The sequence below is a fragment of the Labrus bergylta genome, chromosome 8 (genome assembly GCF_963930695.1).
Source record: "Labrus bergylta chromosome 8, fLabBer1.1, whole genome shotgun sequence".
Classification (NCBI taxonomy): domain Eukaryota; kingdom Metazoa; phylum Chordata; class Actinopteri; order Labriformes; family Labridae; genus Labrus; species Labrus bergylta.
Genome location: NC_089202.1, coordinates 1,067,848 through 1,083,975, shown reverse-complemented (window position 1 = coordinate 1,083,975; position 16,128 = coordinate 1,067,848). Strand labels below are relative to the sequence as shown.

General features: G+C 39.0%; 1 protein-coding gene across 1 annotated transcript in view; it reads left to right on the top strand.

The window, feature by feature from the left end:
- oxr1a (oxidation resistance 1a) overlaps positions 1 to 16,128 on the top strand; it is a 164,638-nt gene that overhangs the window by 27,456 nt on the left and 121,054 nt on the right. The window contains exon 2 of the mRNA XM_020633981.3: positions 1,344 to 1,462. Coding sequence (XP_020489637.1) covers positions 1,446 to 1,462 — 17 coding nt within the window. The 5' untranslated portion in view covers positions 1,344 to 1,445. The remainder of the gene's footprint in view (positions 1 to 1,343; positions 1,463 to 16,128) is intronic.

Sequence of the window (16,128 nt, the reverse complement as noted above, 5' to 3'; positions counted from 1 at the left end):
TTTTTTTCAAGAGGGGTTGAACTACTGATGTTTTGAAAAGATCAGGAACAAACCCAGATGAGAGTGAGGAGTTGAATACATTTGTGAAAAATTCAAACTTGTTGCAAGAGTTTCTTTAAGAAAGTGGGTAGGTTGGTGTCAAGAGAGCAGGTGGTATAGGGAATATAAAAATCATGAACACAGCATGAGGGGAGGAAATTCCTGTCTTGACATAAAATTGCATTGGTAGCCTTTTTTACAAAATCAACATCCTGTAAATTGACTAACCACTACCTGAAATGACCTGAAATGTGTTGTTTGTTTGATTCTTAACAGTGAGACTACCTACTATTTCATCCAGTTACATGCTTTATCAAAAGCACGTCATGTCCTGAAAGTAATGGGATGTGAAAACAGTTTATCTTAACTTCAAACAGAATTCAAAAATGTTTTAAATTCAAACTCAGTCTGCCAAATTTGAAAGTAATACTACATTTTTGTGACTGGCTTCTTTACTGGCTTACAGAAATTAGAACATCCTCTGTTTGCATGTCAACTGAATGAACAAATCGATGTTTAAACTGTCTTATTTTTATTAACCTTTTATACCAACTTTTCTGCTCTTTTAGACATGAAACGGGCTATAAATGAGAGTAGACAGATATTGCGTGTGTGTGAGTGAGTAAATGCTTGCGCATCTAACCTATAATGGACAAAGGTAGAAATTCTGGCTGAGCCAGGTGCTCTCCTTCCATTGCCTACTTCCTTCCCTCGAGCTGTCCACTCATCTCATTAAAGACAGGAGAGAGTGATATGTGGGGCCTGCATAGACCTTGGCATTAATTATTGAACCCTATCTTCTTTTACCCCCAACCTCTCCTCAACAGTCTCTGATAACCATTGCATGAAAGAGCAGAGGCTAACTCCCAGTCATTACACAGTGTGGTTGGTATACATACATACATACATATAGAAACTCCATTTGTGTATTTTATCATTCAGAGACTGTTTTACGTAATTGCTGACACAAGCAAAGTAGTTTTTTCTCTTTCTATTTTTTTTCCTGTTCCTATTAGTCAATTACAAATGAGTGCATTTCATTTTCATTTTTTTAAATTGGTTCTCTTGTACCAGGGTAAAGTATACTATTTTTAAAACTGGGTTTGACTCCATCTATTGTCTTTGTAATGTTGGCTGAAATATGCTTTGCAATGCCCAGTCAACTGGAATTGCAAAATAGAAGACAAACTCACAAAGGGTTGTTGAAGTCAGTGGGACAAATGTATCTAAATTAGGGGTGACTTGACTATATTATAATCTCACTGTTATCTCCTTCTGTCCCCTTCCCTTTTTTTTGCATGCAGGTGTGTGTGTCTGCATGTGCAAGCTGCCTACAGGTTTGAAAAGTCAACATCAAACCTCAAGCTTCCAAAGCCTTCAAGCAGAAGAAAGAAGACGTTGTCAGGATGTTTAGCACAAAAAGGTCAGCACAATGTCACTTTTGATCTACTTTTATCCAAATAATAAATAGAAAGAAATCTCAAGGCAGTTTAAAATGTCTTGTTGTTAATGGCTGACATTTCTGATCAGCGATGTTCCACAGATGACTTGAGATGTGAAATATATTGATGTAAGGAAATGTGACTGTTGACTTCAGGTCACATCACACAACATTTCATCATATGCATACTAGTATTTCTTTGAAGTATAAAATCTGGATGCAATATCTTTACCGATATTATTGACATTTTGCATATCACATATGAAGCAATGATTACTAAAGAAGACATGGCTTCAAGATCAGATTAAGCCTGCATGTTTAGTAATTTTCCTGGTTTCTGTACCTATTGGAATATGTATGTAAAACTACTGTAATTTGAATACTAGCAAGCTGGTCTGATATACAGAGTTAGTCTATGTTAGAGTTGAAAGATTAAATCACACTTCCTGCAGTCCCAAGCCATTACCTGAGCTTTCTATTAGTTTGCATCACTGAAGATTCTTCTGTAAGAATTTAGATTATTCAGTGCACAGCTGTTTACTCTTGACCCTTTGTTTTGTAATACTCACCTATACTATACATACATTTACAGCACACACAGCTAAGTTGTTACCTCTAGCTAAGCCCTTATGTAATAGAGCTTTATAATGATCTCAACCGGATCGACAGTGTAAGAACATCATAGGCAGATTAGACTGATATTTACCTTCCAAGTCCTGATTTACATTGACACAAAGGACTTGCCACTGCATTAGTAATATATTTATTGCTCCTGATCTCTAGGCTCCAGGTTGTTGCAGAGATAAAGGCAAGGAGAGGTTGGCATGAAGTAAAACGGAATGTTATACAGTAGGAAGCTTCTTTGTGTCAAAATGAGGTATACAGTTTGGTTAGGATATCATCATGTGATGAAAACTGATTCATCGATTTCATTCAATTCAATTCAAATAACTTTATTTATCTGTTAGGAACTTCATTTGTGTAATAGAGCATCAGCATTTCATTGATCAAATCGACTGTAATAGGCTATCATGAAATTCAAAGAACCCAAATGCTCAATGAATTTTTTTGCAGAACACAGAACAAGTCATTTTTCCCCTTCCATACTGCTTAATGAAAATACAGTACAATGGATTAGGAAACCAGTGAATCTGACAGTGTTGCAATGTGCTGTTGTTGCAGTGCATTTGATTTACTTATTTGCTTGAGTTCTCCTAAATCAAACACCCAAAGACAGTAGTGTAGAATACAAGTGTTACTAATATTAATTAATTAAAATTTAAGTGTCTTAAGATGGTAGCCTACCTTTGTTTAAAATTGAAGATTGCCCCAAATGAGCATATAATCAATGAAATTCAAATTGCATTTTGCGCTTTTTACTTTGTCCAATGCGGTCTTTGTTTATTTGAACTTCCACTATGATAGATTAACTAAGAGTGAATGTTTTAAGAGTTTGATTGTTTTCGTTTACACATACTGAATGGGACTGTAAAATTGTTTTTTAATTCTGAAAACGCATCCTTGCTTTGATTGGGGTAACGTATTTTAACATTTGCATGCTAAAGCTGCCTATGCCAGCCAGCAAGAACAACCTTGCCAATAAAGACAATAGATGTCATCCTAATGGAATATTAAGGACATTTATGGCACAGTTTTTCTGGTTACAAATGTCAAGAGACCGTCATCAAAAAACCCAAACCTCAACTGAATTGCCAGTCTATAGCAATTGCATTGTAGGCACACCATTTAATCTAAAATGAAAAGGAGTTGAACAAAATTTTCCCTACTTGGTTGTGAATCATGTTAGAAATATTGAAGAAATGATGTGAAGGTGTTAGAACTTGACCAGCAATAGCTTTAAAATGACCAAACTATGAAATGGATGAATAAGGGACAAAAGGGATTAGAAGCCGGAAAAGTGTAGTTTACCAGATTTCAACGCAATTTACACACTTAATCCTGACAGAATTGATGTGGAAAATATCTTTACTACTACTAAGTTATGAACTTCTGTATCATAATGTAGCACGCCTCACAATACAGATATCAACATTCTATATTATCATAAAACATTAGTAATTACAGTCATAACAAAATATATGATGTAGCATTCACTCCCCACTTATCCTGACCTTCATAAGGGGATATCTGTCTGTCTGCACGTCTGAGCTGCTGATCGACATCAATGGGCCTTGCACTTGATTACTTATGTATGCGAATGGTGTCTAGGGAGTATAGTGCATTGCTGGGATGTGCTAACCCCCTGCAAAGCCATGCAGATCCAATCATGATGAACAGGCTGCCCTCCACATGCATATTTTCCTTGGAGTGACCTTGAAGGGTGTTGCAACATTGTGGCTGTGACTCGGTGCATAAAACCCACACATTCAGAGACATCCATCTTGCACTCGAAGAAATGTGAAATTAATTTACCTTTGAGTTGGGCTATCCATGATTAAAGTAGTAGAATAATGAAGGGTCTTAGGCATTTAATTACAGTATAAATATCAGTATCACATGTACATTGTCAACAGACTTTGACTCACTCAACAGTAAAGCTCAAAAGTGTTTTGAACTGCATTTATCAGTTGCAACAGTAGGTTGCCCTTGTGCTATGGATAGATACTTCAGAACTCTTTTGATTCTACATATTTAAAACAATATATTCTGTTTTCATTTTCTTTCAGTAGTATCAAAATAATTCTACCACAGCTTTTTTTCAAAAGATATCTCAAAGATCATTCTCTAGTTAAGTGAAAAGTCCAGCATAGATCAGATTTATGGTGTAGGAACCTCTTCAAAAATAAAACAAAACTGGCACATTGTGTCCTTTGTGGCATACTTTTTTCACTTTGTTTGATGTTGTTATGGGGTCAGTTTGGGTAATGATTACATTAAACGGCTCGCTGCCAATTGGGGACCACTGACATAAAAGATTGAAGGTCTTGGATTGCCATTTGTGCTGCTGCAGCCTTAGTCCTGATGAGTTGTGCTGCCAAGAACACATCCATTGTGGCAGGATGTGCCTGCAAGACAAAATGTGATATATTCAGTCTCACAGCTAGGAATGTTTAAATTAGTCTGTACCAACACAGCTTAGTTTAATAATGCACACCGCAGCAGCTTTTTCGATCAGGAAGCCGAAGCAGCAGGTCCTGGACATTGGAAGTCAGCATAAGTAATACAGCTTGGGAACTGCTAGACGTTGCTGGAAAGTGATGGGGGGGAGGGGCTTTCTGCTGACAAAGGAAAGAGGGAGGTATCAATTGTCAATAGTGCAGTTTTTTCTTGATCCTAAGTAGAGTAAGAATGGATAAAATGCAGGAAAAAGCTTTGTAAGTGTTAATTTTGTGTACTAAGACATATGCATGTACTCAATGTGTTAAATATCACAGAATTTGGCCCAGGACATTTTCTTCTTCATCACAGTGCTGCTACCTGAAGCACCCTTGACAGATTCTTCTTTTAAATAAAAATGTCTCTGACTTGTGCCCATTTTCTGGTACTCAGGACATAGGTCCAAAATACAGCACATTTATCCAATTACTAGTTATTTCAATGTTTAATGTAGAGCTATGCGAGGGTTAGTCAATAATCAGCATAGTGGCCAATAAAATCCTAAATCCAGAAGTTGGGCGTTACCTGTTACTGGGCGGTAAAGTCATTGCGATAAAATTTATATTCCTATGCATATGATGGTCCACAGGCTTATAATTATCAACCTGTTAGGCGTGATAGAGACCAGGAAGAGCCAGAGTTCAGGCTATCTCAGAATAATAACTGATATCTGCCGTGTAAACACCAACACACTAGCCTGCTAGCGCATCTGACTCTTAAAGGGAATGAGAGCTGACACTCTGATTGGTTTAATTCACACCTAAAACACACTTTGAAGCTTATATTCAAGCCACAAAATTCATCTGCTCTGTGCTATGCGTCCAGATTGTGCGCCGCGTGAATTCCAAAATATTGTCGGACATGCCCCAAATTGTCGTTCGCCACCCTCTTTTGAACAACATGCTTTAAGCTGTCATTATAGAGCGCATTAGGTAGAGAGGGATAACAGTTTCCTGTAACTTTATTTTGATAGGTGATTGTGTGGGAAATGTCAGCCCATGGCTCCAGCCATGGAGAGTCTGTGCTGCAGGGAGGCGGATGCCTTCTGGGTGTTGGTGGAGAACCTTACCCCCAGACCAGGCATTACATGCTTGATACAGCACCCAGGTTTTTGAGGCCTGCTGTCTGAATCCCTTTGTACTGCAGATACATGACCTTCAGGCAGGAGCATGGTCCCCTTCAATCTGCTGACTTACTACTGTGTCAATTAGCTGTCATTGCTCAAAGCATGTATATGTAAATATAAGTTGAAGACATTTCTACAAATCAAACTATGTAATATTAATGTTTATCAATATAACATTTTGTGAATGTAAAGTTTTACTACCGATGGAGGGGTTTTATGTTGCACAGAGAGCCACAATATAACAAAGCTGATGGCTGAGCAGCCACTGGAGAAAGGCAGTTCTGGACATAGAAGACCTGCAGCACTGGCTTCAGGCACCGCCGCCCAGTTATCACCTATAACCTGGTCAGACACAAACATCACACTGAATGAAAATGGGCAGATAAGAGGATCCCCAGTTATTAACAGTTAACTCAAACGGATTAAAGAACATTTCAATAGACATCTAACCTCACACTGAAAGTTCAGACGTCGCTTATGATCAGTTTATAGATTTGAATAAACAGAGCAGGGAGGGTGATGCGCAGACGTGCACACAGACGGATAAGCTTATCGCATATTGTAGCAGTTTGGACGGCATCAGTGTGTCTGCAGACTGCAGTCTACCATGCCATGTAGTAAACATACTTTACTAGTAAACATTTAAACTGTAGAGCGGATTATCAATTTAGCCTTTAGATTTTTTGTCTGTGCCCAATATAAGCATTGAAACGTTCCCCGACTCGCTCGTATAGCTCTCTCTTAAAAACAAGGTCCAGACGGACAAAAAAGTAATCACACATACCGGTGTAGGCTACTACAGCCACACATCACATGTAACGGGGTAAACTGTAGTTTTAAAGTTGTTGTAGCTGATGGTTTCAATTGTCCCTGATTTCAGCACCCCTAGGCCTACTTCCCATGTCCCTGATGCCATGTCACCATTAGCTTGAAGGATTCTATAATATCAATAATAATTATGAATTAAACAAGTGTTACTCTACCTATTGAAATTCATATATCCACTTATCTGGAGTCAGAAAACACTCCCGTTTCCGTCGGGATGAATCTCTGACAGATCTTTGTTTACTTCTGCCACTGGGAGCCAGGCTAGGGGCTGCTGATGCCGGTGAACCACAAGTTGCCTGTATTGAATGGACAGCACACACCATCAGTCTTACCCGGTCCTTGCTTCGGTATCCCATGCTGAACTCCATCATTTTGCCAGGCACATAATCTTTCTACCGAAAATGAGCACCACAGACGACCGCGTTTTTTGTGACAGTTCACAGATGCAGAAATAAAGTCCCGTCTCTTCACCTGCACAAATGAACCAAGGCACCAAAGCTAACTCAATTTTTCTTCCTATTGGGGAAACAGTGGAGCCACTTTATCCTCTAAATTTGTGCCTTTTTGTTTTGTAGAACATATCAAATTAAGAATTAACGTATTCTATAGCCATTATCAGACAATGTTAAGTGTTAATTTACAAAAAAAAGTAACACGCAATTAGCTCTTTAAGCACGATCGGCCCCCCTCCTCATTCCCTCCTGGCCTGCACTCACACTGCTCCAGGACTATCCGGACTTGAGCACGGTTACCTCTTGTACATAAGGTCGTAATTATGAAGCTTCCTTAGTTTACAAGACATGCAGACTAGAGAAAAAAAAGAAAAGACGCGCTGTCGGATCGCTTGGTGGAAACAAGGCTAAAGTCTCTTTTCTGGCTAGGCTACTGGCTCGTACAATGTCCATCTAGGCCCTTTAAACAGGTCTCACCGGATCTGACAATGTGAATGAAATTAATCTCATTTATATATCATGTATTAAAAAAATTAAAAGCTGTAATGCCAGCAGCATTTTAGTCAGAAAATGCACTGTCTTTGGGGAACTACGATTGTCTGATACCCGGCAGAGGAATATTTAGTCATTGTCTGCTTAAACATTGTAATCACTGGTATATGTGAACATCTGACAGGATAACAAAAAGTGAGTTTGATATTTGTGTGGGCATGAGTCTTTAATTTTAGGGATCATGAACAGCTTATTCTTCCCATTGAATATGCAAAGACCCTCAGCTGTAATGTTCTTCATGGAAAGATAGTACATTTTTTGCTCTGAAAAAAAGATGTCAGACAATGCTGTCTGCTGATCTGCTACAAAAAACACACTATCTTCTCTATCACTCATAATATTCCGTTTTCTTTCACCAAAAAGTGCTGCGATGCTTCTTCTGTTTTAACTTAGTATTCTTTTAGACACTTGCTTTCTTTTTTAGAATATTTCATTGAAAAGGTGTTGTTGATCATAATGTAAGGATCAGTGGTGACTGGCCATTAGGGACAGGCATAGCCCCACCTGTTGGAACCAGAAAAAACTTTGCAAACAAATAAAGTTATCTATATTTGTCACATAATATTATCAATCCGAATGTATTAGCAATGATTAGCATGTTCGTATTTACTTTTTATTTTTTTTAAACAGGGCCGGGTCAGCCCCTCCCTTACGATGCAATGTGTATTGTACGGTTAAAATGCTAAAACACAAGCTCAGAGTGTTGGTGTATTTAATGTAAATCCCAGAAAAAAGATGCCAAGTGGGGCTCACTACTCGTAGGCCCAGTAAAACGCCATGCATTCTTTTTTGTTGAGTTGATTGGCTAAATATTCAGTGTGGATCTGCTGATTGGCTGTCTGTCTTTGACTGTTAACAATTAATTGGTCTGAAAGAAGTGGGAGATTTTGAAACGCAAGCAAAGTTGTGAAAGTGAATGAAGTGGATTTCTTACTCAAGTACAGGTTTGAATCCAAGTTGGAGTTAAAGTGCTTTGGCGCCCACCAGCCAAGGGATAGTGTCATAGTTCTTACTGCTGGTGATAGAAAAACGTTGATTTCATGTTCTCGAATAAAAAGTGGTTTACGGTTAGCATTGAGAAGAAGACAGTCTTCTGTTTTCTGTGTCTGCTATTCGGTGAAGGTGGAACCTGGTCGAGGACGGGTTTCAAAGATTTGAAACATCGTTCCGAGAGGATTACAAGACATGAGAGCAGTGGGAGTAAAAGTAGAAAGTCGCTGCACAAATTGACAGCGCTAACAAGCGCTCCAATGAGCAGCATAACATGACAGGTGGAGGAAAACAGGTACGTGCTCTCAGATTATAAGGTGCGTGGAAAATTTGAAACAGCACTGCAGGGCCATAACAAGTCGGCAGACTCTCTTAACCAAGGGAATATTCAGGTTAATTTTTGAGACTATGAGTGAGGGTGATTAAAGGCTTCAGAGGCACTTTGATGCTCAGCCCATCTTCAAAGGGACATTCAGTACCATACAAAACAAACTTTTAGACTGTGTGTGTAAAGTGTATAGGGCGGAGATAACCAAACAAGTGGACAAGATATCATTTGTCGGCATACAGGCTGACGAGACAACTGATGACTCTTAGAAAACACAAATGGTGGTTGTGCTTCGATACATGTTGCCTGACAAAACAGGGAAAGAGAGTTTCTTGGAAAAAAATCAATTGGGACTATTCTTGAAAGCTGATATCTCAACAACTAAAAGTGCTATAGTATTCAAACTTGGCCATATGACACTATAGTGCCACCATGTGGTGTCAGTCATTAAGTGTTTTGTGCTCAAGGCTGATAGCTCGTTTACGAGTAGCCTCAGGAAAGTAATATTTGCAGTGTTACTTGGATTATGCTGATTGCTTGCCGTGCTGCAAGCTGTATTCAATTTAGAAGTTCACTACTCATCAACATTTTTAAAATAAATGTTAGGTCTAAAAACGTTTTTTTTTTTTTCCTAAGTGATGTCATTGCCTCACATTGTGGCATTGGCTAGGAGTCCTTGCCTTCTCCGCAGCTCAGTGGGTAACACTGCTACTCAGTTAATCTGATGGTTGGGCGTTTTATTCCTTAAACTAGCAGGACAGGCTATATAATTACTAATTGGTGGTTAGAGTATGTATCAAATTGTTATAAGACGGAGATTTCATGCCATTTAACCCACAGAGGGCGCTGTGGTAAGAAAAGACATGGTTTTAAAATTATGATAAAATTGATAAATAACTTTCTCAGCATCATTTGCCTGAAGTTCTTGCATTTGGTTCTTATTGCTCCACCCTTTGGCTGTTTGTAAGACACTTGTGCACTTTGTGAACTTCTATGGTAATATTTAAAAACAGGGCCTCTCAACAAGGTTGTACCAACTGACAGATGATCGCCTATAGCTGTTGTTCAAGGACTTTCAAAATTTTAGCTGCAGCTTGGAGGTGGAAAAAGCTACAATAGTGAATGTGGTAGCGATGGCTGCAACAGCCATGGCTGTGATGGTAGCTGCTTATGCTTACAGCTTTGCCAGCTCTGAAACTGCAATTTCTTCAGGAATATCCTATTCTAGTTGAGTATTCCTGATTCTGAATGAACTGTTTTATTGAGTACAATAGTATGTCCTCTCAGGGAAGTCTTGTTGAAATTTAATTAAGGCCACAGATATCTTGTCTATACTGTTTGCTTCCATTAGAAGTTCAACAAAAGGGGCACTTCATCTGGTGTTGTTATCTTCGACATTTTTGACTAGGGATGTAAAGATTAATCGTAAAATTGTGATAAATCGATTCAAATTTGTCAAGATTCACATCGGTACTCTGAAAAATGAATCGCAATATTATTGTGAGCGTCAGAAGCTGTAGCTTGAAGCTCCTCTTAGGGAGGTGATTAAAAGGCCAAACCACACTGACAAGTGGGTTTGCAGCCCCTAAAGGAATATTTTTCACTCATAATTTGTCTACAATCTCATTTTGTAAAATGAATCGTATCGTGAATTATATCATGAGTTGAGTGAATCTTTACATTCCTATTTTTGACAGCCGAAGGACACATGGCCACCATTATCATGAAAGGTCATTTGGTGTAGCAGATAAACAAGCATACACTGCATACATAATTCAAATGGCTCAAGGACACGTAGGCACAATACCAGCAAACTTTTTCTCACTGTATACAAGGCTGGCCCTGAGGTTTTGAAAAATAGTATCAGTACTTGTACTACACATTGCCTGTAGTTAATTTTTTATGACCCTTGTCTAGAAAAAAAATAATTTTGACATGGCCTGCTCAATATTGGGAACAAAACCCCACACACACTTAGCACACATGGTTTGGCCCACATGCAGGGACTATCTGACACTGGCATGTACTAGTAGAGAGGTGGCAGTGAGCAACATACGCTACAACTAGAATTGTGTGTTCTAGTTTTATTTCTAATATTTATAGTTGTGTAACATCTGCATGACCTTTTTTGGGTTATACAGGGATGAAAGGCCGTATTGTACTGTAAACTGTCAAAAATCTGTTTATGTCAGTCCACTGGCCATTGTGAAGAGAATGAACATAGGACTTGTTAATGTTGTCTTTTTGGGTACTGATGCTTATATAAGCACTTGTTTTGTACATGTACAGTGTAAAGTATTAACCTGGTTTGCCATCATGATATAATCCTTTCTAAATTTAAATCTACAAGGATTAAAATCTGGTCTAATAATGAATTTATATGCAGCATAAAACTATTTATGTAATGATTTCCCTCCCTCCCCCCAGCCCACCTTTGCAGCCTTGGTCTTTCTGCTAATGCCAGCTGCAAACTTGTCATAGGCTTTGCTGAGTACATCACAGAGAGAGAAAGCAAAGATGGAGATTCAACTTTTTGCATTTCTTCTGGTCAACAGAGGATTATTTTTTTTGTGTACATTAGATTTTTTTAAGTTATTAAATGTTGTCCAATTTGTTTTATTTCATCGCTTAATAGAGAGGTTAAAACACAAATACAAACATTGAATAACACAATGTATTAAGAATAAGAAAATTAATATGTTGGATCCAGGAAATCTTAGATAAGCAATCCTGTTTGGGAGAAAACAAGCATTGTGAATGTGCTGGAGGTAGATTATAAAACATGAGTGGCGTCATACAAATCCCTGCTGTGTAGCATTAAAAGAACATCATTTTCCATGTCATTTTTTCCATAAAGGCCAAAGGATGGTAGAAAAAGAATGCTGTGACTTTGGGCTGAAAGCAAAAAGAATTAATGTGTTGAACTGTACATCTGCTGTTGTGTCAGTGTTGACTTTCCTAAGCCAGAGATGATAACTATGTATAACAGAAGAAGTTGTCACAAGAGGCCTGTACTACAAAATCAGTTAAACATACCCAGGATATCTTTTTGTTTGCAAATGAGGTCACATTAAGTAGTCAGACAAGGCAGATTATGATGTGCATTTGCAAACGAGACAATAATCAATCAATGAATCATTATTTGTATAGCGCCAATTCATATCAAGTGTCATCTCGATACACTTCACAAAAGACCATATGGGATAATGTGCAGGAAGGATTTCTCCTTTGTGTTCCTTGCAGCTGAGGTGGAGGTCGGAGCAGGCTGTGCATGAATGAGGATGACTGTGGTTGTGGGGACGACACATTCCGTGGGGTGGCTGTGCGTCAGGCAGTGGATAGGACGACGCAGTCTGAAGGTGGAGGCTGGTCATCTGGCAGTGGTTGTGGTACGACAAAGTCAGATTGTGGTGGCTGGGCAACAGGCAGTGGTTGTGGTACGACAAAGTCAGATCGTAGTGGCTGTGCAACAGGCAGTGGTTGTGGTATGACAAAGTCAGATCGTAGTGGCTGTGGAACAGGCAGTGGTTGTGGTACGTCACAGTCAGATCGTAGTGGTTTGGCAACAGGCAGTGCTTGTGGTTAAGACAAAGTCAGATCGTAGTGGTTGTGGTACGACACAGTCAGATCGTAGTGGTTGTGGTACGACACAGTCAGATCGTAGTGGTTGTGGTACGACACAGTCAGATCGTAGTGGTTGTGCAACAGGCAGTGGTTGTGGTACGACAAAGTCAGATTGTAGTGGCTGGGCAACAGGCAGAGTATATTCAAAGACCATCACTATTGCTAACATTACGCCCCTAATCATGATGGCAGTAACTTTTTCCAATCTTTATTCTTAAAACTCAGTGATACAGAGGAGGAACTAATTTTAGGGGGTGATTTTAATTGGATTCTAAACCCTAGGATGGATCACTCCTCTGATAATTTGATAGATACACTGCCTGTCCAAAAAAAAAGTCGCCACCTGGATTTAACTAAGCAAATAGGTAAGAGCCTCCCATTGGATAATACCTGCATGGGCGATAATCTTTCAGCTGGCAACAAGTTATTTAACCCCAACTGATGCAATGAGTAGCTTCTAATTTCTTAAACAACCATGTTGAAAGACCCATCCTGTGGCCGTGGAAAATATGTTGGTCTGTTTGAGAAGGGTCAAATCAATGGCATGCATCACGCAGAGAAAACAGCCAAGGAGTTTGCAGAAACTACTAAAATTGGGTTGTCCATCACAACATATTAAAAACTGGAAGGAAGATTTACCCTGTTCCAGAATGATCAGGGTAAGAAGAGAGGCAGATGAAGTGATGCACCCATCATGCCTAGTGCCTACTGTACAAGCCTGTGGGGGCAGTGCTATGATCTGGAGTTGCTGCAGTTGGTCAGGTCTAGGTTCAGCAACATTGTGCCCAAAGAATGAGGTCAGCTGACTACCTGAATATACTGAATGACCAGGTTATTCCATCAATGGATTTTTTCTTCCCTGATGGCATGGGCATATTCCAAGATGACAATGCCAGGATTCATTGGGCTCAAAATATGAAAGAGTGGTTCAGGGTGCATGAGACATCATTTTAACACATGGATTGGCCACCACAGAGTCCAGACCTTAACCCCATTGAGAATCTTTGGGATGTGCTGGAGAACACTTTGCACAGTGGTCCGACTCTCCCATCATCAATACAAGATCTTGGTGAAAAATTAATGCAACACTGGACGGAAATAAATACTGTGACATTGCAGAAGCTTATCAAAGCAATGCGAATGCGTGCCGTAATCAAAGCTAAAGGCGGTCCAATGAAATATTAGAGTGTGTGATCTCTTTTTTTGGTGGCAACTTTTTTTTTGGCCAAGCAAACGTCCCGCATTGAATTATTTTTAGAGAACAACTCGGAGACTGCCTCATCACCTTCCATCCTCTGGGAATCTTTGAAGGCTTACCTAAGGGGACAAATAATATCTTTCTCTAGTCACATGAAAAACGAAGTTTGGAAAACATTGGAACTACTAGATGCAGAGATTAAAAACCTATAAAAGGAACATTTCAAAACCAGATCTGAAAGGCTATATAAGACACTTTTTAAGGAAACGCAACAAATACAATATATCAAACACCGATAAAAAGGAGAAGGCACTACACAGAACTAGACAAAGCTATTATGAATTAGGGGAATAAGTAACTAGCTTGGCAACTGAAAAAACAAATATTAAACTCCATGATTCAAAAAGTAAAAAAAAACAGACAATACTACCACATGTAACCCAAAAGAGATAAATTAATGTTTTCAGAAAAAAAAAAAAAAAAAAAATATATATATATATATATATACACACACACACACACACACACACACACACACACACACACACACACACACACACACACACACACACACACACACACACACTCATCCGAATGTGAAAACAATGCAGATAAATCCTCACTAAAATTACACTAATTCACTAAAATTACAGAAACTATCTCAATTAGCTACAGATCTCTTGGAACAAGCATTTTCCAGAAAGGACACTTCAAAAGCTCTGATGTCTCTTCAGTCAGGAAGGGCCCCTGGGTTAGATGGGTTCACACCTTAATTTTATAAAAATTCCAGCATCTTCTTCTGAACCCTTTAATAGACATGTGGACGGCCTGCCAGAACAACCCCCTGAGCTGGGGATCCGGCCGAAGGTTTCTGCCTTTTAATAAGACAGTTTTTTTCTTACCACTGTAACTTTTGCTGCTTTGCTAAAAGTGCTCATGATGGATAGGCCGGATCTTTGTAACATAGCAATAAGTAAGGTCTTTTACCTGCTTTTTGTAAATTGTCTCGAGATAACACTTGTTATGAGTTGACGCTATATAAATAAAAATTGATTGATTGATTGATATTTACCGTCTCAAGTTGGACAACGACCATGAACTCATGGGTTCGTACCGTCCTATTTCTCTTCTTTCAGTGGAAAGTAAGGTATTTGCGAAAGCCATAGGAACTAGGCTGGAAAGATTTCTCCCCTCTTTCATCCGTAAAGATCAGACTGGCTTATAAAAAATAGAATAGCTATGAATACTCTGAGACGCCTCTTCTACATAATATCAGAGGCAGTGAGTTCAAATGGTTCACCTGTAGTTGCTTTACTGGATGCCTAAAAAGGCTTTTGATCGTGTGGAGTGCTGTTACATGTTTGAAGTCCTGGAACATTTAATTATGGGTAAATACTTTTTCACCTGTATAAGGGTTTTATATGATAAACCCAGAACTCGAGTGTGCGCTAATGGGACTGTATCAATCTCCTTTGCTATTGGTCGTGGCACGAGGCAGGGGTATCCTTTATCCCCCCTAATCTTTGCTCTTATCCTGGAACCACTTGCTCAGCAAATTAGAGGGGAATCCAACATAAGGGGAATTTCAATTCAGAATCAACTTTATTGGCCAGGTGTGCTTACACACAAGGAATTAAATTTTGGTGAACTGTGCTCTCTTATGTACAAGTATAACATTAAATATCAACAATAAACACAATAAGCAAAGTCTAATATGTACAAGACTAAATAAACAGTGCAGTGGTGAGTAGTGCAAAAGATGCTGAAGTAACTGATAATAAAAAATGCAGTTATGTGACAGATGGGTAAAAGTGAGTGTAAATAGATAATTTCAATTAAATAATATATATATATATATATATATATATATATGTGTATATGTAGATTCACAGTGACAGTTTGGTTCAGTGTTATTCCACAAGTCAGACAGGTCTGACACTCTGTGACTGTTTAGCGTTCATCAGAGTGACAGCCTGGGGGAAGAAACTGTTCTTATGGCGGGTTGTTTTTGCGTACAGTGATCTGTAACGCCAGCCAGAGGGGAGGAGTTTGAAAAGTTTGTGTCCGGGGTGTGAGGAGTCTGCAGCGATACTACCTGCCAGTTTCCTGGCCTGGGACTGGTATAAGTCCTGGATGGGGTTCAGGTCCACACCAATGATTTTTTTTCTGCAGTCATGATTGTCCGTTGCAGTCTGTGTCGGTCCAGTTTGGTTGTTTCTTTTTCCTTCATGAAGACAACTGCAATCTTCCTGTAGATTTTGGACCATAGATATGGCTTGTATGGGGTTACTTGTACTAGAGCGTACACACGTGAAATGAGGAGATGTGAGTGAGTGCATACGTGTCTGTCAGTGTGTTCATCATATAACCAGCTATAAAATCATACTGTCAATAAAATGCAGAAGTAACCTGTTAAACTATATGTGCCGTGGA